This window comes from Callithrix jacchus, chromosome 12 (assembly GCF_049354715.1).
Source record: "Callithrix jacchus isolate 240 chromosome 12, calJac240_pri, whole genome shotgun sequence".
NCBI classification, from domain to species: domain Eukaryota; kingdom Metazoa; phylum Chordata; class Mammalia; order Primates; family Cebidae; genus Callithrix; species Callithrix jacchus.
In genome coordinates this window covers 63227665-63250352 of record NC_133513.1, presented here as the reverse complement: position 1 = coordinate 63250352, position 22688 = coordinate 63227665, and the positions used below count along the sequence as shown (strand labels likewise).

Genomic DNA, 22688 nt, shown 5'->3' with positions numbered 1-22688 from the left:
TCCACTTAAAATACACAAAATATACATTCTTGTCAGTACCACATCACACCTACTCATAGGTTTAAAAGAAATATTGATCAGCCATTATTAAGCACAATTATTGGCATAAAAGAGGTTTTCAATACCCATTTTTAGAATAAAGCAACATTCCCATTCTCTCCCTCTTTTTCTTCCTCTTTCTTCCTCTCCTTCACTCCTTTTTTTTCCTTTCCTTCTCTCCTTTCTTTAAAAGAAAAAAAAAAAAAAAGACTTGTAAAGAGGCTTGGACTCCCACACAGTACTGGGAGGTTTCAACATCAGTATTAGATAGATCAATGAGACAGAAAATTAATAAGGATATCCTGGACTTGAACTCAGATCCAGAACAAGTAAACTTAATAAACATTTATAGAACTCTCCACTTAAAACACACAAGATTTGTACTCTGATCAGTACCACATCACACCTACTCACAGGTTTAAATGAAATATCGGTTGGCCATTATTAAGCATGATTGATGGTATAAGGGAGGTTTTCAATACCCATCTTTAGACTACATTCTAGCCTGGGCAACTAAACAACACTCCCATTCTCTCTCCCTCCTTCTCTTCCTCTTTTTCCTGTTCTTCATTCCTTTTTTCTTTCTTTCTCTCTTTCAAAAAAAAGAGAAAAAGAAAAAGAAATGAGATTAGCTCAGTAATAGAAAGTCTCCCAAAAACAAAAGGCAAGGTCTGGATGGCTTTACTGCTGAATTGTATCAAACTTTTAAAAAACCAACACCTATTCTTCTCAAACTATTCCAAGAAAGCAAAGAGGATGGAATTCTACCTAACTCACTTTACCAGACAAAACTTACACCCAAACCAAAACTAGACAAAGACCCAACAAAAAAATCAAATCTACAGGCAAATATCTCTGATGAACATAGATGCAAACATCAACAAATTACTAGCAAAACTAATCCAATATCTCATCAAACAGGTACACCACGATCAAGTGAGACATATCCCAGAGAAGTAGAGATGATTCAACATATGCAAATCATAAATATAATCCATCATGTAAACAACATTAAATACATAAACCATGTGAGCATCTCAAAAGATACAGAAAAAGCACTTGATAAAATTCAACATCTCTTCAGGATAAAAAAAAAAAAAAACTCTCAACAAATGAGGTATAGAAGAAAAATACCTCACAATATAAAGGCCGTATTTGACATATCACAGCTACCATCACACTGAATGGAGTAAAGTTGAAAGCCTTTCCATTGAATATTCAAAAAAGATAGAGTGCCCTCTTCCACCACTCCTAGTGACCATGGTACCAAAAGTCCTAGCCAGGGCAATCAGGCAACACAAAGAAATAAAAGGCATCCAAACTGAAAATGAAGCCAACTTGTCCCTCTCCACAAACAACATGATCTTATATATAGAACAATCTAAAGACTGCACCTCAAAACTCTTAGAACTGATAAATGAATTCATTAATGCTGCAGAATGCAAAATCAACATAAAAAAGTCAGTAGCATTTTTATATACCAATAACAAACTGGCAGGAAAAGAATCCAGAAAGCAATACCATTTACAAAAAAAAAATAAAATTCCTAGAAATAAATTTAATCCAGGAAGTAAAACATCTCTACAATAAAAACTACAAACACTGATGAAAAAAGTTGAACAGGACACCAGAAAATGGAAAGACAGATATGTTCGTGAATTGGAAGAATTAATATTCTTAAAATAACTATACTACCAAAAGCAATAAACATATTCAGTGCAATCCTTATCAAAATACCAATGATATTCTTCACAAAAATAGAAAAAGCAATTCAAAATTTGTATGGAACCACAGCAACTGCCAAAGCAATACTGAACAAAATAACAAAGTTTGAGATATCAGATTACCTGACTTCGAAATATAATACAAAATTACAGTAACCCAAAGAGCATGGTATTGACATGAAAACAGACAGACCAATGGGATAGCATAAACAAATCCAAAAATAAATCCACACATTTACAGCCAACTGACCTTCAGCAAAGGCAACAAGAACATACATTAGGGAAAGGACACCCTCTTCATAGATAATCCTGAGAAAACTGGATATCTATATGCAGAAGAATGAAACTAGATGCCCATATCTTGCCATACACAAAAATCAAGTCGAAATGGCTTAAAGAGTTAAACATAGGACCCAAAAGTATAAGACTAGTGGAAATGCCTCAGAACATCATCTAGATGACAATTTTATAAATAAAGCTTTAAAAACACAAGAAACAAAACCAAAAATAGACAAATGGAAATAGCAAACTAAAAAGCTCCTGCATAGCAAAGGAAACAATCAAGGGTAAAGAGACAACCTGAGAATGGGCAAAAATATTTTCAAACTATTCATCAGACAAGGGACTAATATGCAGAAAATACAAGGACTTCAAACAACTCCACAGCAAAAAAAGAACTGATTTGACTTTAAAATGCCAAAGGGCCTGAATAGACCGTTTTCAAAAGAAGACATACAAAATGGCCAATAGGTACATAAAATAATTCTCAACATCACTAATCATCACAGAAGTGCAAATCAAAACCACAGTATCATTTCATCTAAATTAGAGTGATCATTATCAAAAAGACAAAAATAACAAATGCTGGCCAGAGTATGAAGAGAAGTGAACTCTCATATACAATTGGTGGAAATGTAAATTAGTACAGCCATTATAGAAAACAGTATGGAGATTTCTCAAAAACAAAAACAAACAAAAAACTGAAACTAGAACTACCATATGATTCAGCAATCCCACTGCTGGGTATTTATCCAAAGGAAAAGAAAACAGTATATAGAAGAGATATCTGTACCCCATGTTTATTGAAGCACTATCTATAATACCCAAGATGGAGAATCCACCTAAATGTCCATAAATAAAGAAAATGTTGTATATTACACAATGGAATACTATTCATCCATTAAAGAAATGAAATCCTGTTATTTAAGGCAACATAGATGAGCCTGGAGGACATTATGTTAAGTGAAACGAGTCAGGCACAGAAAGATAAATACTGCATGTTCTCACTCATATGTGGAAGCTAAGAAAAAATGAGTTCATAGAAGTCCAATAGAATTGTGGTCTTAGAGACTGCAAAAGATAGGGAAGAAGAAAAGACAGGGAGATATTGGTCATCAGAGACAAAATTGTAACTACATAAGAGGAATAAGTTCTAGTCCTCTAAAGCACTGTAGGGTGAATATACTTGATAATAATGTATTGTATATGACCAAAAAGCTAGAAAGGAAAATTCTGAATGTTTGTAACACAAATGATAAATGTTTGAAGTTATGGATATCCTAATTACCCTAACTTGATCATTAAGCATTGTATATAAAGCAATGAAATACTATATTTTTGATATGTATGTACAATTATTATGTCAACTAAAAATAAATACAAATCTCATGCTTAATATATTCATGTGTTTAGCATATAATTGTAGCAATTCATTTTACATAAGATTTTAAGGTCCTTACACAGTCTTTCTACAAATGTGGACTACATGACACCTAATCAAGATCTTTCATTTTCTATTGTTGCCATGAGTAATTACCACAACATAACAGGTTGTACAGCACAAATTTGTCATACAGTTTTATAGATCAGAGATGCTACATTGAGATAAAATCAAGACATATGCAGGGCTGTATTTCTCTCATCAGGCTCCGAAGGAAAATATGTTTACTTGTATTTGGGTTGATCCAAGAGTCAGTTCCTTTCAGTTGTAGGATTGAGATCTGTTACTTGGCTCATGGCCTCCACTTCCTTCAACTATAAAGCCAGACGTGGTGGACTAACTCTTTTCACACTTCAAATTTCTCCTCCTTCTTCCAACTCATCTCTCTCTGAAACAGCCAGGAATGGTTCTCTACTTCTAAGGACTAAAGTGATTAGAATGGGCCCACCCATGTAATCCAGGATAACTTCTCCATCTCAAGGTCCCTGTCCCTAATCACATCTGCAAAGTTCCCTTTATTGTGCAAGAAAATATATTCACAGATTCCATGGATTAGGGTATAGACATATTTGGGAGGCCATTATTATTACGCCTACTACAGATAGGAATCAACTTTTAAATAGGAAGATAGCGCGTATTAAAAAAATATTTTGCTATATGCAAATGAAAGTAAAAATATTTTTCAAATGAGGTGCAATGCCCTCAGTCTGAATCATACTTATAATTCAAATCTGCCAGGGTACCAAAAATTTACTTCAAGTACACATGAATGTCAAATTAAAGAAGTTAAGGCAACAGCTTAGGGATGTTAAAGCTAATAATTATAATGGTGATAGTGACAGTCTGGTCAATTTACAACCTTGGTTGTGTTTTCAGATACAAAATATGATGGTCATCACTAAGGAAAACACTAAATCAAATCTAGTTTCAACTTATCTTCCAGAAGATAAAAAGTGAACAAATCCATTCAAAGAATTCAAAAAGTGCTTTCATTATGATTTTATAAGCCTTAAAAACATACATTCAAGTTTCTAACTTAAAAATTATTCCAAGGGCCGGGTGCGGTGGCTCACGCCTATAATCCCAGCACTTTGGGAGGCCGAGGCGAGTGGATCACAAGGTCAAGAGATTGAGACCATCCAGGTCAACATGGTGAAACCCCGTCTCTACTAAAAATACAAAAAATTAGCTGGGCATGGTGGCGCATGCCTGTAATCCCAACTACTCAGGAGGCTGAGGCAGGAGAATTGCCTGAGCCCAGGAGGCGGAGGTTGCAGTGAGCCGAGATTGTGCCATTGCACTCCAGCCTGGGTTACAAGAGCAAAACTCCACCTCAAAAAAAAAAAAAAAAAAAAAATTATTCCAAAATATGACAGGGCAAATAGCAGTCTTCAACAATTAATTATTATGCATAGCCAATAACCAGACAAATCAGCTATCTAAGTTGCTTATCCATGTGTGTGATTCTGCTAAACTATATTTAGCAGAAAAATAAAGCTACAAGTTGGTCTTTGATCTTAAATTTATACCACAATGGTAAGATAACTTCTTTATTCAGAGCTTAACTACAAATCGTTTTTCAAATATTGACTATATTTCTGGCCAAGCATGTTGGTTAATGCCTATAATCCCAGTACATTGGGAGACCAAGGTGGGAGGATCACTTGAAACCAGGAGTTTGAGACTAGCCTGGGCAACATAAGGAGACCTTGTCTCTACAAAAAATTTAATTATTGGCCAGGCATGGTAGTGTATACCTGTAGTCCCAGCTACTCAGGAGGCTGTAGTGGGAGGATGGCTTGAGCCCAGAAGGTTGAAGCTGCAGTGAGCTGTAATCACATCACTGCTCTCTAGCAGCCAGAGTTAGAGAGGAAGACCCTGCCTAAAAATATCTATAAATACAAAGGGACTTCCACCAAGATGGCTGAATAGGAATAGCTCTGGAGCACAGTTGCCAGCGAGAGCAACGCAGAAGGCGAGTGATCTCCACATTTCCAACTGAGGAATCAGCTTCATCTCAATGGGACTGGTTGGACAGAGGGTGCAGTCCAAGGAGGACAAACCGAGGCAGGGTGGGGCCTGCCTCACCTGGGAAGTGCAAAGGGCCAGAGGGCCCTCTCTCCTACCCAAAGGAGGCCACCGGGGACATTTCTGGCCACCCCATAGCTCTGGTTCAGATACTGGCTTCTCCCATGGTCTTTGCAGCCTATAGACCAGGAGATCCCTGCCTGCTGACAGGTGCCTTGGGTTTCCAGGGCAAATCTGGGTGGCCAATTCAGCCAGTGCCACGAGTTCCCAGCACAAATCTGAGCAACATTTGACTGGCGCCTGGAGCGAATTCAAGACAGAGTCGCCCTTACCCCTGAGAGAAAGATGGGGAGCCAGGAGATCTGGCTCCACAGGTCCCACCCCCACGATGAACCGGAAACTGAATCCCACTGACTTGGGATTTTTGCATCCAGCACAGCAGTTTGAGCTGGACCCTGAACAGTCAAGCTCGGTGGGGGGAGGGGTGTCTGCCATCACCAATGCAGCTCTAACTGTACCTGTGTAAACAAAATCACAAAGAAGTTTACACAGCAGCTGGGGGATACCTGCAGCAGCTCAACAACACCTCTGCAGGCAGACTGTGACTAGACTCCCTCCTTGCTGGGCAGGGTATCTCTGAAAAAGGGCAGCAGCCTGTCAGGGACTTATAAATAAAGCCACACCTTTCCTGGGACAGAACACCTGGGAAAAGGAGTGGTTGTGAATTCTGCTACAGCAGACTTAAACGTCCCTGCCCAACAGCTCTGAAGGGAGCAACAGACTCCTAGCACAGCACTTGAGCTCTGACAATGGATAGACTGCCTCCTCATTAAGTGGCTCCCTGATTCCTGTATATCCAAAGAGTCATCCCATACAGGAGAGCTCTGGCTGACATCCGGCAGGTACCCTTCTGGGATGCAGCTATCAAAGGAAGGAATGGGCAGCAATCCTTGCTGTTCTGCAGCCCCCACAGGTGATTCCCAGGTAAGCAGAGTCTGGAGTGGACCTCCAGCAGTCCTGCAGTAGAGTGGGCTGACTGGTGAAAAGAAAACTAAAAAACAGAAAGAAATAGCCACAACATCAACAAAAAGGATGTTCACTCAGAGACCCCATCCAAAAGTCACCAACTTCAAAGACCAAAGGTAGATAAATCCACAAAGATGGGAAGAAACCAGCACAAAAAGGATGAAATCATCAAAAACCAGAATGCCTCTCCTCCTCCAACAGATCACAACTCCTCACTGACAAGGGAACAAAACTGGATGCAGAATTAGTTTGATGAATTGACAGAAGCAGGCTTCAGAAGGTTGGTAATAAAAAACTTCTCTGAGATAAAGAAACATGTTCTAACCCAATGCAAAGAAACTAAGAGCCTTGAAAAAAGTTAGATAAAATGCTAACTAGAATAACCAGCTTATAGAACATAAACGACTATTGGAGGAAACTAAGAAACGCAGCATGAGAACTTTGTGAAGCATACACAAGATTCAATAGCCAAATCAATCAAGCAGAAGAATATCAGAGATAGAAGATCAACTTAATGAAGTAAAATGAGAAGGCAAGATTAAAGAGAAAAGAGTGAAAAGAAATGAACAAAGACTCCAAGAAATATAGGATTATGTGAAAAGACCAACTCTGCGTTTGATTGGTGTACCTGAATGTAATGAGGAGAATGAATCCAAGCTGGAAAACATTCTTCAGAATATTATCCAGGAGAACTTCCCCAACCTAGCAAGGCAGGCCAACATTTCAGTCCAGGAAATACAGAGAATACCACAAAGATATTCCCATAATTGTCAGATACTCCATGGTTTAAATGTAGGAAAAAATGCTAAGGGCAGCCAGAGAGAAAGGTCGGGTTACCCACAAAGGGCAGCCCAACAGACATAATGGATCTCTCGGCAGAAGCCCTACAAGCCAGAAGAGAGTGGGGGCCGATATTCAACATCTTTAAAGAAAAGAGTCTCCACCCAGAATTTCATGTCTAGACAAAGTAAGCTTCATACGTGAAGGAGAAATAAAATCCTTTACAGACAAGCAATTGTTGAGAGATTTCATCACCACCATACCTGCCTTGCAAGAGCGCCTGAAAGAAGCGCTAAACAACCAGTACCAGCCACGGCAAAAATGTACCAAATGGTAAAGACCATCGACACGATGAAGAAACTGCATCAACTAACAGGCAAAACAACCAGCTAGTATCAAAATGGCAGGATCAAATTCACATGTAACAATGTTAACCTTAAATGTAAACAGGATAAATGCCCCAATCAAAAAACAGACTGTCAAATAGGATAAGAAGTCAAGACTCATTGTGCTGTATTCAGGATACCCATCTCATGTGAAAAGACACACACAGACTCAAAATAAAGGGATGGAGGAAGATTTACCAAGCAAATGGAGAGCAAAAAAAAAGCAGGGGTTGCAATCCTAGTCTCTGATAAAATGGACTTTAAAACCACAAAGATCAAAAGAGACAAAGAAGGCCATTACTGTGGGGGTCCGGCACATCTGCCGGGGGGCTTCCGACCAGCAGAGAGCCTCAGCCCCACTCAAGTGTTCTTAACCTGGAAGAGGGAGTGCGTGGAAGAAAAGATAGATAGAGAGCGGGGTCTGGAGGACTGCCAGGCAATGCTGGAGCAAGAAGTGCCAAGACAGCAAGTTTATTTGTGCAAACTACAGGTTATATACCTTTCAGTGTTTGAGGAGTGATGTACATTCCACTGTATCTTGAAATAAAGTCAAGAACAAAAAATCACAAGAAAAGGGGTACAGAAAGTATGACTCTTAATCAAAGGGTGTACAGTAAAGGGACAATAAAGCTTGCAAAAAGGGGATCATAAATCTAAATATGTGTTTTTCTAAAATCAGTTAAGCAAGCAAGTAAGATTGTTAACAAGGTATAGCTGGACCTTTCTAAATGTCATTCTAACCTTGCCTATTCATATAGGATCATATGCAAACAATATGATTGAGGTAGCAGAGGTAAATGAAGTCATACAGTTATTGTGCAGAGAAGGAACTAGGAGGCACACAATGTCTACCCATACAATGTCTAATTAGACCACAAGGCTTGAGCTCAGCCATTCTGTTGCAAATTTCAGAGGCAAAGATTGATGTTTATAAAATCAGTGCAACCAGACTTCCTCCTTTACCTTAGCTCAACAGCCTCCAGGAGAGGAGAAACGTGTATGGGCTCAAGCTCAAGATGGCGAGGGTCCTGTCAAGGGCCCTTCGCAGGAGCGATCCCCACACATTACATAATGGCAAAGGGATTAATGCAACAATGATAGCTAACTATCCTAAATATATATGCACCAAACACAGGAGCACCCAGATACATAAAGCAAGTTCTTAATAACCTACAGGGAGACTTAGACTCTCACACAATAATAGTAAAAGACTTTAACACTCCACTGTCAATATTAGATAAACAAGACAGAAAATTAACAAGGATATCCAGGACTTCAATTCAGCTCTGGACCAAGCAGACCTAACAGACATCTATGGAACTCTCCACCCTAAATTCACAGAATATACTTTCTTCTCAGCACCACATCACACTCACTCTAAAATTGACCAAAGCAAATGTAAAAGATCAGAAATCATAACAACCAATCTCTCAGACCATAGTGCAATCAAATTAGAACTCAGAATTAAGAAACTCACTCAAAACTGCACAACTACATGGAAACTAAACAACCTGCTTCTGAATACCTACTGGATAAATAATGAAATGACGAAAGAAATAAAGATGCTATTCCAAACCAATAAGAAAAATGACACAACATACCAGAATCTCTGGGACACATTTAAAGTAGTGTCTAGAGGGAAATTTATAGCACTAAATGCCCACATGAGAATGAAGGAAAGATATAAAATCAACACCCTAATGTCATAATTAAAAGAACTAGAGGAGCAAGATAAACACAAAAGCTAGCAGAAGGCAAGAAATAACTAAGATCAGAGTACAACTGAAGGAGATAGAGACACAAAAAACCCTTCAAAAAGTCAACAAAATAGACCACTAGCCACACTAATATACAAAAATAACAGAAGAATCAAACAGATGCAATAAAAAAAATGAATGAGGGGATATCACCATCAATCCCACAGAAACACAAAGTACCATCAGAGATTACTACAAACAACTCTAGGCACATAAACCAATAAATCTAGAAAAAATAGATAAATTCCTGGACACTTACACCCTCCCAAGACTATACAAGGAAGAAGTTGAATCCCTGAATAGACCAATAACAAGATCTGAAGTTGAAGCACCAATTAATAGCCTACCAACCAAAAAAGTCCAAGTCAGACAGGTTCACAGCCAAATTCTTCCAGACGTACAAAGAGGAAATGGTACCATTTTTTTCTGAAACTATTCCAAACAATACAAAAAGAGGAAATACTCCCTAACTCATTTTATGAGACCAACATCATCCTGATACAAAAACCTGGCAGAGATACAACTAAAAAAAAAAGTTTCAGGCCAATCTCCATGATGAACATTGATGCAAAAATCTTCAATAAAATACTGGCAAACTGAATGCAACAGCACATCAAAAAGCTTATCCATCATGATCAAGTAGGCTTCATCCCTGGGATGCAAGGTTGGTTCAACATATGCAAATCTATAAACCTAATCCATCACATAAACAGAATCAAAGACAAAAACCACATGATTATCTCGATAGATGCAAAGAGGGCCTTTGACAAAATTCAACAGCCCTTTATGCTAAAACTCTAAATAGACTAGGTATCAACAGATTGTATCTCAAAATAATGAAAGCTATTTTTGAAAAACCCACAGCCACTATCATACTGAATGGGCAAAAACTGGAAGCATTCCCTTTGAAAACCAGCACTAGACAAGGGTGCCATCTCTCACCATTCCTATTCAACATAGTATTGGAAGTTCTAGCCAGAGAAATCAGGCAAGAAAAAAAAAATACAGGATATTCAACTAGGAAGAGGAAGTCAAATTATCTCTATTTGCAGACTAAATGATTGTATATTTAGAAGACCCCATCATGTGAGCCCAAAATCTCCTTAAACTGATAAGCAACTTCAGCAAAGTATCAGGATACAAAATCAATGTGCAAAAATTACAAGCATTCCTATACACCAATAACAGACTAACAGAGAGCCAAATCATGAGCGAACTCCCATTCACAATTGCTACAAAGAGAATAAAATACCTAGAAATACAACTAACAAAGGATGTAAAGGACCTCTTTCTTCAAGCTACAAACCATGGCTCAAGGAAATAAGAGAGGACACAAACAGATAAAGAAACATTCCATGCCCATGGTTAGGAAGAATCAATATCATGAAAATGGCCATACTTCCCAAAGTAATTTATAGATTTAATGATATCCCCATCAAGCTACCATTGACCTGCATCACAGAACTGGAAAAAAACACCTTAAACTTCATATGGAACCAAAAAAGAGCCCACACAGCCAAGACAATCCTAAACAAAAAGAACAAAGCTATAGGCATCACACTACCTGACTTCAAACTATACAAGGCTACAGTAATAAAAACAGCATGGTACTGGCACCAAAACAGAGATGTAGCTCAATGGAACAGAACAGACGCCTCAGAAGTAACGCCACACATCTACAACCATCTGATCTTTGACAAACCTGACAAAAACAAGCAATGGGGAAAGGATTCCCTGTTTAATAAATGGTGTTGGGAAAACTGGCTAGCCATGGGCAGAAAGCTGAAACTGGATCCATTCCTTACACCTTATACGAAAATTAACTCCACATGGATTAAAGATTAAACATAAAACTTAATACCACAAAAACCCTAGAAGAAAACATATGCAATACCATTCAGGACATAGGCATAGGCAAGGGCTTCATGACTGAAACACCAAAAGCATTGGCAACAAAAGCCAAATAGACAAATGGGATCTAATTAAACTTAAGAGCTTCTGTACAGCGTAAGAAACAATCATTAGAGTGAACCAACAACCAACAGAATGGGAAAAAGCTTTTGCAAGCTACCCATCTGACAAAGGGCTAATATCCAGAATCTAAAAAGAACTGAAATAAATACACAAGAAAAAAACAATCCCATCAAAAAGTGGGCAAAGTATATCAACAGGCGCTTTTCAAAAGAAGACATTTATGCAGCCAAAAAACATATAAAAAAATGCTCATCATCACTGGTCATTAGAGAAATGCAAATCAAAACTACATTGAGATACCATCTCATGCCAGTTAGAATGGCAATTGTTAAAAAATCTGGAGACAACTCATGCTGGAGAGGATGTGGAGAAATAGGAAGACTTTTGCCCTGTTGGTGGGAGAGTAAATTAGTCCAACCATTGTGGAAGACAGTGTGATGATTTCTCAAGGATCTAGAATTGAAATAAAATTTGTCCCAGCAATCCCATTACTGGGTATATACCCGAAGGATTATAAATTGTTCTATTATAAAGACACATGCACATGTATGTTCATGGTGGCACTGTTTACAATAGCAAAGACTTGGAACCAACCCAAATGCTCATCAAAGATAGCCTGGATAAAGATAATGAGGCATATATATACCATGGAATACTATACAGTCATAAAAAAGGATGAGTTCATGTCCTTTGCAGGGACATGTAGGAATGTGAAAGTCATAGTTCTCAGCAAAATGACTCAAGAACAGAAAAACAAACACCTCATGTTCTTACTCATGAGTGTTGAACAATGCGAACACATGGACACAGGGAAGGGAATATCACACAATGGGGTCTGTTGTGGGGTGGGGGACTAGGGGAGTGATAGCAAGGGGTGGGGAAGTTAAGGAGGGATAAAATTGGGAGAAATATCTAATGTGGGTGATGGGAATGGAGGCAGCAAACCACCATGGCATGTGTATACCTATGTAGCAAACTGCCAGATCTGCACATGTACCCCAGAACTTAAAGTATAATGATAATAAAAAGTTAATCTTACAGAAAACTAAAAATAAAAATAGAATATTTCAATGGAAATTGATTTATGAAGATAAAACAGCCAAGATGATATGAGAGACTCATAATTGATTAGCATTGAATAAAAATAGGCAAAAATCACAATTCAACTTGTTTTAGAAGGAAAAATATTTAAAGTTCATCAAGTATTTAAAAGAAACACATTTGCAAACAAATGGCCAATACTTAGTCTTATATTCCTCCTTTCTTTCTTCTCACTATATTTCAAACTTCAAAGTGAACTTCATATATTTCCCACAGCACACAACCTAAGTGAGTCCTGCTCTGTGCCTTTGCACAGGCTCTTACCCCTTTCTGGAATTCCCACCTCCCTCAGTTGTCTGATGAGTACCTACTTATCCTTTAAAAGCCAGCTTACGTGCTTTCTCTCCACTGAAGCCTGATCTACCCCAGGGGAGTTAACCACTTATTACTTGGTGTTGTTATTGTACTTGGTATTCACCACTATTACAGTTTTTATCATGTTCCATTTCACGTATTTGTTTGATTCTCCTTGACAACTAAGAATGCAATTGTTGGCACTTTGAAACCATCACTTCTTAGCACAGTGTTTACAGAATTATGTAACTAGAAATTGCAATAACACCAATAGCATTTTAATTTAAATTTTATATTTTCACTGTTATAGCCAATACAGAATCTGTCAGCAAAATGTGTTAAATCTCTCCCAAATCCATCATATATATTCTTGCATTTATTTTATATATATACATACACACACAAACACACACACACACACACCTCTAGGTGGCCACACCTCTCACTTTGCTTAGGATATCTTTTTGTCGATCAGTTAAGGTCTTTTGACCATTTTAGAAATTTTTGTCTCTCACAAGTAACCCAGTTTTGGCCAGGTGCGGTGGCCCACGCCTATAATCCAGCACTTTGGGAGGCCAAGGCAGGCGGATGACCTGAGGTCAGGAGTTCAAAACCAGCTTGGGCAAAGTGTAAAACACTGTTTCTACTAAAAATACAAAAATTAGCAAGCCTGTAGGCCTAGCTAATCAGGAAGCTGAGACAGGATAATTACTTGAACCCAGGAGGTGGAAGTTGCAGTGAGCCAAGATTATGCCACTGCACTCCAGCCAGATTTCACCTGAAAAAAAAAAAAGGATCCCAGTTTGGATAACAAATTACATGTTTCTCCTAATAATTTTCTAAACATTATCAATAGTAAATTAAATACTCTGTGAGGTCAAATATGCTGACCATAGTTGCTGACACAGGATAATATCTCATTGTTCAAGGACTTTAAAAACAACCTTTTGATTTTTGCTACTAACTGTTATAGTGAATAATGTGGTATTTCACCCAAATTCCCTCTATAAGGGATTCCCTTTTCAGCTGAAAATACCAGCTGCTGATGGCTCGCATCTCTGTTCCTCACTGGGAACAGTCCTCAGTTGCAGGAACCTGACTCATCCAAGGTTACACAGCTCCTAGGATGATGTGCAATCTATGATTGACAGTTGCAGGAATTCTAAGGGTCCATTCCCCCATTTCAATATGAGACAATTCTGAAAAGCCATCCCATCTTGAGTGCTCCCCATATGACACCTAAGACTTCCATTCAAGTTGGCTTCTCTGCCAATCTGCCTTCTCACTTCCGTACATGTTTATTTTCTGAAAGAATGTCCCAATAAAACTTTTTTGTTCTGCAATTTACTTTAGAGTCTGCTCTAGTGTACCTGATCTAAGACAGCAATCCCTCTTATTCTACTGTCCGCTCCTACCTAGGAACTATGCTAGGCTCAGGACCCTTAAACTTTGTCCAAGTTAGAACTAAAACTTCATGCAAGGATTCTTGATTCTTCTATATTTCTGTCATTTCTACCATTCAATCTAGTTTTATTTTTATGTAACAAACAATTTTGAGTAAAGTTTAATGTTAAAAAACCATAGCAGGAACTTCTAAGTATATGAGGAATGCCTAAACACTAGGGAGTAAAGGAACCCACTTCTTGGGAAAGGATCAGTTGAAACGATCCACAAAGTGAATGACTGACCTGCCCCACAAATATTAGAAATCATGGCTGCCTCTCCTGGAAGGCAAAACACAAAGGGCTCTCAGCTTTTAGGCTCTCTGGTCAAGATGTAACCCTCAGGGACTTTCACCTCTATATTGCTCTCTGCATTTCACCTGTGTATTGATTGCTCTCTGCAAAACTTAAGTCTTGACACTTTAGAATATTCTCCATTACATTTTAGTTATTTTTATTTAACAAAAATTATCTCATTTTCCTCCTGTGATCTGGCTCTGATTTGTTTCCCTTTTATTAAAAAAAACTAAAATCGCTGCCTACTTTTTATAAATTCAGCTTTTCTTACTAGTTCTGCAATTACATAGCTTGCATTTCTACATGATTCTCACTATTAATTTTGATCATTAAGAGAGATTAGTACATTAGAGCACAAAGAAGAGCTCTATGAGACTCGTTTATTTCCTTAACAGAGGAACCCAGATGCCTCCTTTTCCCCAGTGAGCACTGCACAAGCTCCTCTTAAACCCCAAAGTGGACATTCTATGCCAGATTTACATGACACCAAACTTAACTTGTGAAGACGTTTTGGAATCATTATTTAACAGTCATCCAGGGAGTTAAGGAACATTTAGTAAAGGAGTAAGATTAGAAACCAGAGCAGCTCAGAAAAACAATAGCTGAAACAATAAAGTTATTTTATTTCCAACACAATTCACACATTTAAATACCTGTCTAATATCTAGTCCTTAATTTAGGGACAGAAAATCAAAGAAAGAAAAAAAAAAAACATTTTGCCAACTTAACCAAATACCCCACTACTTATTATTTCTCTCAACTCCCAGCTCATTGAATTATTAGCTCCTATATTCCAGATTCAATATCTGAACCCAGCCTCTTTCCTGTAAAGATGATTCCTTTACATCTTCTTGGACTTTGACTTCATGCTCTTATCAATCTAACCTTGTGACTTCATGCTCTTATCAATCTAACCTTGGTTGATGTCTCTGTTTTTGGCACATCCACTTTTGTACAGACCAATATAGGATTATAGGATACCATTTTATTTCTCTTAAGTTATCCAGATATCTGTAAACTCAAAAACATTGTCTCCAATCAAATCAACCACTCAAAAATCAGCTACCACTATAGAATAATGAAAACTGTTAAGAATATAAAAATGTAAAGCATCTAATACAGTATACTTGAGCTGATAATGACAATCCTCATATGGAAAGAAAAGAAAGAAAAGAAAAGAAAAGAAAAGAAAGAAAGAAAGAAAGAGAGAGAGAAAGAAAGACAGAGAAGAAAGAGAGAAAGAAAAAAGAAAGAGAGAGAGAAAGAAAGGAATGTAGGAAGTGAAAAAGGGTGGGAGAGTAAAGGAGGGAGGAAAAGAGAAATGGAAGGAGAGACAGAGGAGCGGAGAGAGGGAAGGAGGGAAAGAAGGAAAAACACAGGCTGAAAGCTACCTTTACATTTTTAGAATTTTAATTTTAACCTGTCTCTTATATTCAAAAAGCCATTGCATATAGGTCCTACCAACTGTTTACCTTATCATCATGGGAAATAAAAGTAAATTAATTGAGGCCAGAATTATTTCCAAAATGGATTTTCAGGAGTGGGATGGAGGTCCTACATGAAAGGAAAATCCCGTAACATCACTTTGCATGTAGGCTTTATATGAATTTTCAGAATTTCCTAAAACATGGAATGCATTAAACTCAAGACACACAATAAAATAGGTTTCTGAATAACAAAGCCAGTCCATTTGATTCTTCATTCACTCAATATATATGCAATGAGAACCAACAATGTGCTTTCACATAAAACACCAAGAGAAGAATAAAGTGGGTAGATGAGAGGTCCAGAAATGCAGGTAAGTTCCTGCATGGAGCTCAGGCCTAACTTGTTTCCTGTAGCAGCATTATCTCACACTCAATTCTAATCATCCCCTATAGTCATGTATTATCTAAATATTAACTTTGCTAATAATTATATATCACCTATCTAACATAACCAACCCAACTATAACAATATGATTTCAACCCACTCCCAGAAAAATACTCATGCTTGGTGTCTTCTTAGAACTCAAACATGATGGCTGCCTACCTACAATTCTATTTTCACCAAATAAAAAAGATCACCATATAAAAATAATTGACTTCCTAAAGATCATTTCTTCTTCACAGGCCTTGTTGCTCTGTCTCATTTATGAAAAAATTCCTTAATTATGTTATACATCAGAGAAGATGAACTAGCGATATAACAAAATCAGCACAACTAGCTTAGAAATATACATCCCTAAGTTTTAAAAAGACAAAAGCTAAATTTTCTTTGATCCTAAATGTTTCCTGAAGTGTATTTTTAATGAATAAATATCCTGTTCTAGAATATGGCTGGATGTGGATCCAAATGCAGAGATTAAAATGAAAAAATTTTATTTCTGGATATTTACATTGATTTTCAGAAGAGACTTAATGCTTTGCAAAATAAGGCCTTTTATAACAGTCAATCCATTGGATAAATTTAGTAGATGCTTGAAACTCATTTCAATTACTGTCAAAGAGGTTTTTTCTCCATTACATGGCATACACAATATGCAATCATTTCATTCATTCTTTCATTCAAAAACACAATTAAGCTTTTTCTAAATGCCATGCATTGTGCCCAGCGCTTGGGATAAAACTAAACAAAACAGACAAGTAATCTGCCTGCATAGAGCTTAAAGTGTGTGAGGGATGCTGTCTATAATGGATTTGAAATGAAAAGATTGATAACGATTTCACAGAGGAGACTAGGGAAGACTAGTACTGATATAATGTGAGTCTCCCAGGGATGTCCACATTCAAATTCCCAGAACCTGTGAATATGTTGCCTTCCATGGCAAGAGGGATTTTGTAGATGTAATTAAGGTTAAGGGTCTTCAGATGAGATGATTATCCTGGATAATCTGGGTGGGTCCCACTATTCACATGAGTGCTAAAAATCAGAGAATCTTTCCAAGGCGCGGTCAGAGAAATAAATGTGAGGTTGGAAGCAGGGTCAGAGCAATATGACCTTGCTGGCTTAGAAGATGGAGGCAGAGGGCCAAGAGCCAAGGAATGAGGATGACCTCTAGAAACTGGAAAAGTCAAAAATAATGGACTCTTCCCTAGAGACTCCAGAAAATAATGTGTTCCTCCAACACTCTGATTTTTAATCCAGTGAGGCCCAGGCCAGACTTTTGATTACAGAGCTGAAAGATAGAAATTTGTGTGGTTTTCTATTGTACAAAGTGTGTGGCAATTTGTTACAGCAGCAATAGAAAACTAACCAAACATATATACATATGTATCCACTCATATAAATTTAACAGGACAGTATATATTAGGGGAAAGATACATAATCAATACTGTTAAATAGTTTTATGTTTTGTCCGTTATAGACCCATCTGGTCTCATTCCTTACTAATATGACAAGACGTTCAATTTACTGAATGTTGAGATTCAATTTTAAAAAATGATCAAGACTTGCTAATCTGTTTAAGGAAGTGAATTTATTTAGACTCAGAGGAGTCATATGGTTGTGTGGACTGAGCCTGAGTCAAACATAAGCTGCATTCATTTCTCACTGCCAAACTGCTATGCTGGACTCAACAGACTTGCAAAATTTAATCCAAGTCCTGAGGTCCCCTTCACCTAAAAGATTCACAGAGTTTGATGAATTAATCACTTTAAGTTTTTGTGCTTATCATCAAGCATTTACTCCATCAACACAGCTCAATTACAAACGCTACTGACTGATCTAAGAAACAACTGGGCCCACCAAAGAGACACAGGATTCCTTAAAGTAGGAAGATGGGGCTTTAAGTACCAGAGCCATCCCAAGTCTTTGAGCAAACTCTGAGCAAGGTTTGAGTTCAGCTAGTTCCAGAAAAAATGCATTCTGTTTCATTAAAACTGATGCAACAGCTATAAGGAAGCATTATTTGTGATACAAACCAGGAGTGAAAGTAAACCTGGGCATGAGATCTGATAATACACTCCACAGTTTTCCAGGTTGGTTCCTGCTACTTAATTCCAATATTCATGAGCTCAGTCCCATTTTACCAGTTTAAGAAAACCATAAAATCACCACTATTTTGTTGTGATACGTGTTTATTATATACAGGGCTGACTTCAGGGGCCTGCTACTGCACACAGGATCCCAATTTTAGGCAGGGGTCCCAGGCTTGGGTGTTCATGCTCTGCTACCACAGTCTTGAAATTTTTAACAATTTAACCTTTGACTCTGTGTAGTCCATTGTGGCAATGAACCGCATGCCCTGGCTCATACGCAGCCTTGCCTCCAAGGGACTTCCTGGGATAGGTTCTCAGCCACCTGCTCTCCCACCCAGTGATTATTACCGCCCTCTATTTGTTGTGGGGGCCTTGGCACATACTGGGGTGGATCAGGGTCATTTGGAAGAGCCATAGATACCTGTTAGGGTCTGCGGTCACTTTATAAGTACCTCTATACTCTAGAAATCTAAAATTAAAAAAGCAAATAAAAATAAGCTTTCGTAGGTCATGAGAGACTGTGTAAGAAAGTTACAGCTCCTTTCCCCTGCTTTTTGAACAAGAAGCCTCACATTTTCATTTTGCACTAGGCCCCCACAAATTACATAGCCAACCCTATATCTGAGTTTGTATCTACAAAGAATGAAATAACCTTATATTTTACATAAATTGAACTTATAATTTTATAACTTCTAGATAAAATAAATGTATATATAATGTTACTATATTTTATCTATAAAGATGAGAATAATAATTATAATAGTTTATAGATCAGGGAGAAGGCATTTCAATAGAGTATTATCTTCTGTGTTTTTTATGACTGATGAATTACCTTGAAAAATCTTTAACTAAGAATATATTATATGCTAAAAATGGGGATATTCTAGCTTTAGGCATTCTAGCAGGACACGACATTATTAAAATTTTCTTATTAAGGAAATCTACCTTACAACTTTGATTTACTGACAGGCGAGAGGTTTCTGGTCAGGAGCCAAAGTCGTCAAATATTAAGAGTATGAAGGTACATCAAATGTGTTGAAGGGTCCTCAAAATGCACCAAATAATTATAGTGCATTTCAATTATTCACACAAAGTACTTATATTGAACCATCTCAAAAATCTTAAATTCATACCCGAAAAGTCAGATGCTTTGTAACTAATAATTCTCAAAACATACCTACATGAATCTTGAATTATTCTATTTATAAAAATGCAGATGAACAAAATATTCCTATTACAACTTTCCTTTTGTTTATCTATTATTTAAGAAATCTTCATAATCAATATATAATTGACAATATATTCAATATTTTTCTCTTGGCTTATAATAAATGTTATCAGGACTTGAGGGGAACAATAGTTATAGACATTCCATAGATGGAGATATATATATTTCATATATATATATATGTATACATATAATGAAACACAATGGACCTTGAAACAAGTATTTTTTTCCCTAAACTTAGACATTTCCAATATTTCTGACTGATAGCTAAAATTCCAAACAAAAACTAGCCACTGTCACATTTGAAAAAGGTTAAGAGCTGCCAAAACTGCATGGGTGCCTGTAATCCCAGCACTTTGGGAGGCCAAGGTAGGAGGGTTGCTTCAGTCCAGGAGTTCGAGACCAGTCTTGGCATTATGGCAAAACTCCATCTCTACAAAAACTACAAAAATTAACCTGGCATGGTAGCACACCTGTAGTCCCAGCTACTTGAGAGTCTGACATAGATGGATCACGTGAGCCCAGGAGTTCAAGGCTGCCATTAGCTGTGATCACTCAACTACACTTGAGCCTGGGCAACACAGCAAGACACTGTTTCCATAAAACAACAACAACGACAAAACAAAACAACCGGCAATGGCTCTCTACACACCTTCAAACATAGCTCATGATCCCCGTAACGTCGCTTTCATTGAATAATGACTTCTAACTTCTAATGGCCTTTCATTATTCACCAAGTTAATTCTGAGCAATCTGCCCCTCTATCTTCTTTACATCTCTTAAATTGATGTGCAACTCTAATTTCCTTTCTCCAATCCTGATTCCCTTCTTCAGCTAATATTAAGATATTTCCACAAACAAAACAATCACCTGTAAATACCCCCGTGGTTCTGATTTCATACCTAGAAACAGGTTGTTCCCTGTAAATAAACAAGTGGAACTCACTCAGAAAACCAACCCATGTAAACACACATACTCATTTATAATTTATCCTATTTTGTACACGGAAAGTATCTCATTATATATTCAAAGTACAAGGGAAGAGGGGCTGGGGATAGGAAGGCAAACCAGTCACCTACATTGTTCATGTACTCCGAGAGCAGATCCTGAAGAGCCTGGCGAATGGCGTTGCATTCAGCGATAATCCGCTCCCGGTGGAAGTCCCTGGTGCATGAAGAGTCTGCCAGCAGAGCAGCCCCACTGATAATGGCTTCAAGCCGTTTCTCTAGTGATGGTCTTATTTCCTCCTCAGTCACTGTGAGTGGATTCAGGACAATTAAACTCTAAGGGAAAAACACATTTGTATGGTTAGAATTCCATGGCATTCCACTTTTATGAAAAACAAATGTTATTTTGTTTTCACGTTTAGAATTCAGATACAATAATAAAGAGAACTGTCTTTTTACTACCTCAACTGGTTCACACATAATTCTATGTAGTGATTATTATTCTGATAAATAATGAAAGTGATGCAATTATGAGAATTTGTTCTAGCCTCAGACCAACCTGGATTCAAATCTTACCTTTCTCCCTCATGCAGCTGTCTTACACTTGCTGAGCCTCAACCTCTTGATCTATAAAAGCAGAGTATTAATACTGCCTATGTCACTAGACTGTTGCAAGAATGATATAAATGCTTAATACACTGACTGTCACATGTTAACTGTTACTTACAACAGTAACTTTTATAGACTGAACTCTTTACACAATATTTTCATGTATCTCATCCTGACAACACCATGAAGAGGTGAACAGCAAGGTATTAATAACCATGCTTTCCAACTGATGATGAGTGAGGCTTGCCCAAGGTCAAACACCGTCTTGCCCAAGGTCATAGAGCAAGTAAATAGTGGTGTTTGGACAAGTATTTAGGTCTTTCAATACCCAATTTAATATTATTTTCGTTATGCCTCACTTCATATCATAAACTCTATTTAACTTTAACACTAACATATCAAAGTAAATTCTGAATTTGAATTATTTCACTTAAAATGCAAAACTGCTTCTTCCTGTTGATCTATTACTACTTCCAGCTATTTCCAGCTATTAGAACCTGACACGGTAATTTTAAGGTTTCAATTAGACATGTCTTTAGGTAATAGGAGTCAGGATAATCTACAAGCGCTCAAAAAAGATGAAGGGTATGCTGTTCTAAGGGTCTTTTATTAAAATACTCCAAGAGAGGAAGTCTTTCCAAGATTAGGCATAAGGTGAGAACTGAAGAAAGAGATAGTGTAGAATAAAAGCTCTCTGAGGAACCCTTAACATAAAATGAAATGACATAATGATTTTCAGAATATGAAAGACTGAGTGTGAATCTACACATAAACCCACAGTGAAGATATTATATCTTTATAGTATATAATCTTATGTATAAGATTATAGATATGTATATGTATTTTATATGGAGGTGTGTATGTATGTAAATAAGTATATGTATGTGTTTATATATAAAATCTTATACTTATCATTGTGTTACATTACATTCTGATAAATATTTGGGGATTGAAAGTAGACAGGATCCAATTTTAAAAGCCACAACTATAGAATCAAGCTAGGAAGAGAAAATTATTATAGAAAAAGAAATAATTTTAAAACGATTAAAAAATACTGTGTAATATTCTCTTACTTTAAAATATGAGGGGACTCCAAAAAGTTCATGGAAAAATGAAGTTAAAATATAAAAATAAAAACTATAAACTTTATTTCTCAACAAGGCTCTATTATTCAAGAAATTTTTGCAGGCCAGGATACCAGCTATTTAGTCCACCTCTAAAGAACTGTGGGTTGGCCGGGCATGGTGGCTCACGCCTGTAATCCCAGCACTTTGGGAGGCTGAGGTGGGTGGATCACGAGGTCAAGAAATCGAGACCATCCTGGTCAACATGGTGAAACCCTGTCTCTACTAAAAAATAAAAAAATTAGCTGGGCAT

At 37.3% G+C, this 22688-nt stretch overlaps 1 protein-coding gene across 5 annotated transcripts in view; it reads right to left on the bottom strand.

Annotated features, from left to right (window-relative positions):
- CTNNA3 (catenin alpha 3) overlaps positions 1 to 22688 on the bottom strand; it is a 1887341-nt gene that overhangs the window by 1291703 nt on the left and 572950 nt on the right. For all 5 annotated transcript variants that reach the window (XM_078345825.1, XM_035266221.3, XM_078345826.1 and 2 more), the window contains one exon: positions 20835 to 21038. In XM_078345825.1, the coding sequence (XP_078201951.1) occupies positions 20835 to 21038 (204 nt within the window). The remainder of the gene's footprint in view (positions 1 to 20834; positions 21039 to 22688) is intronic.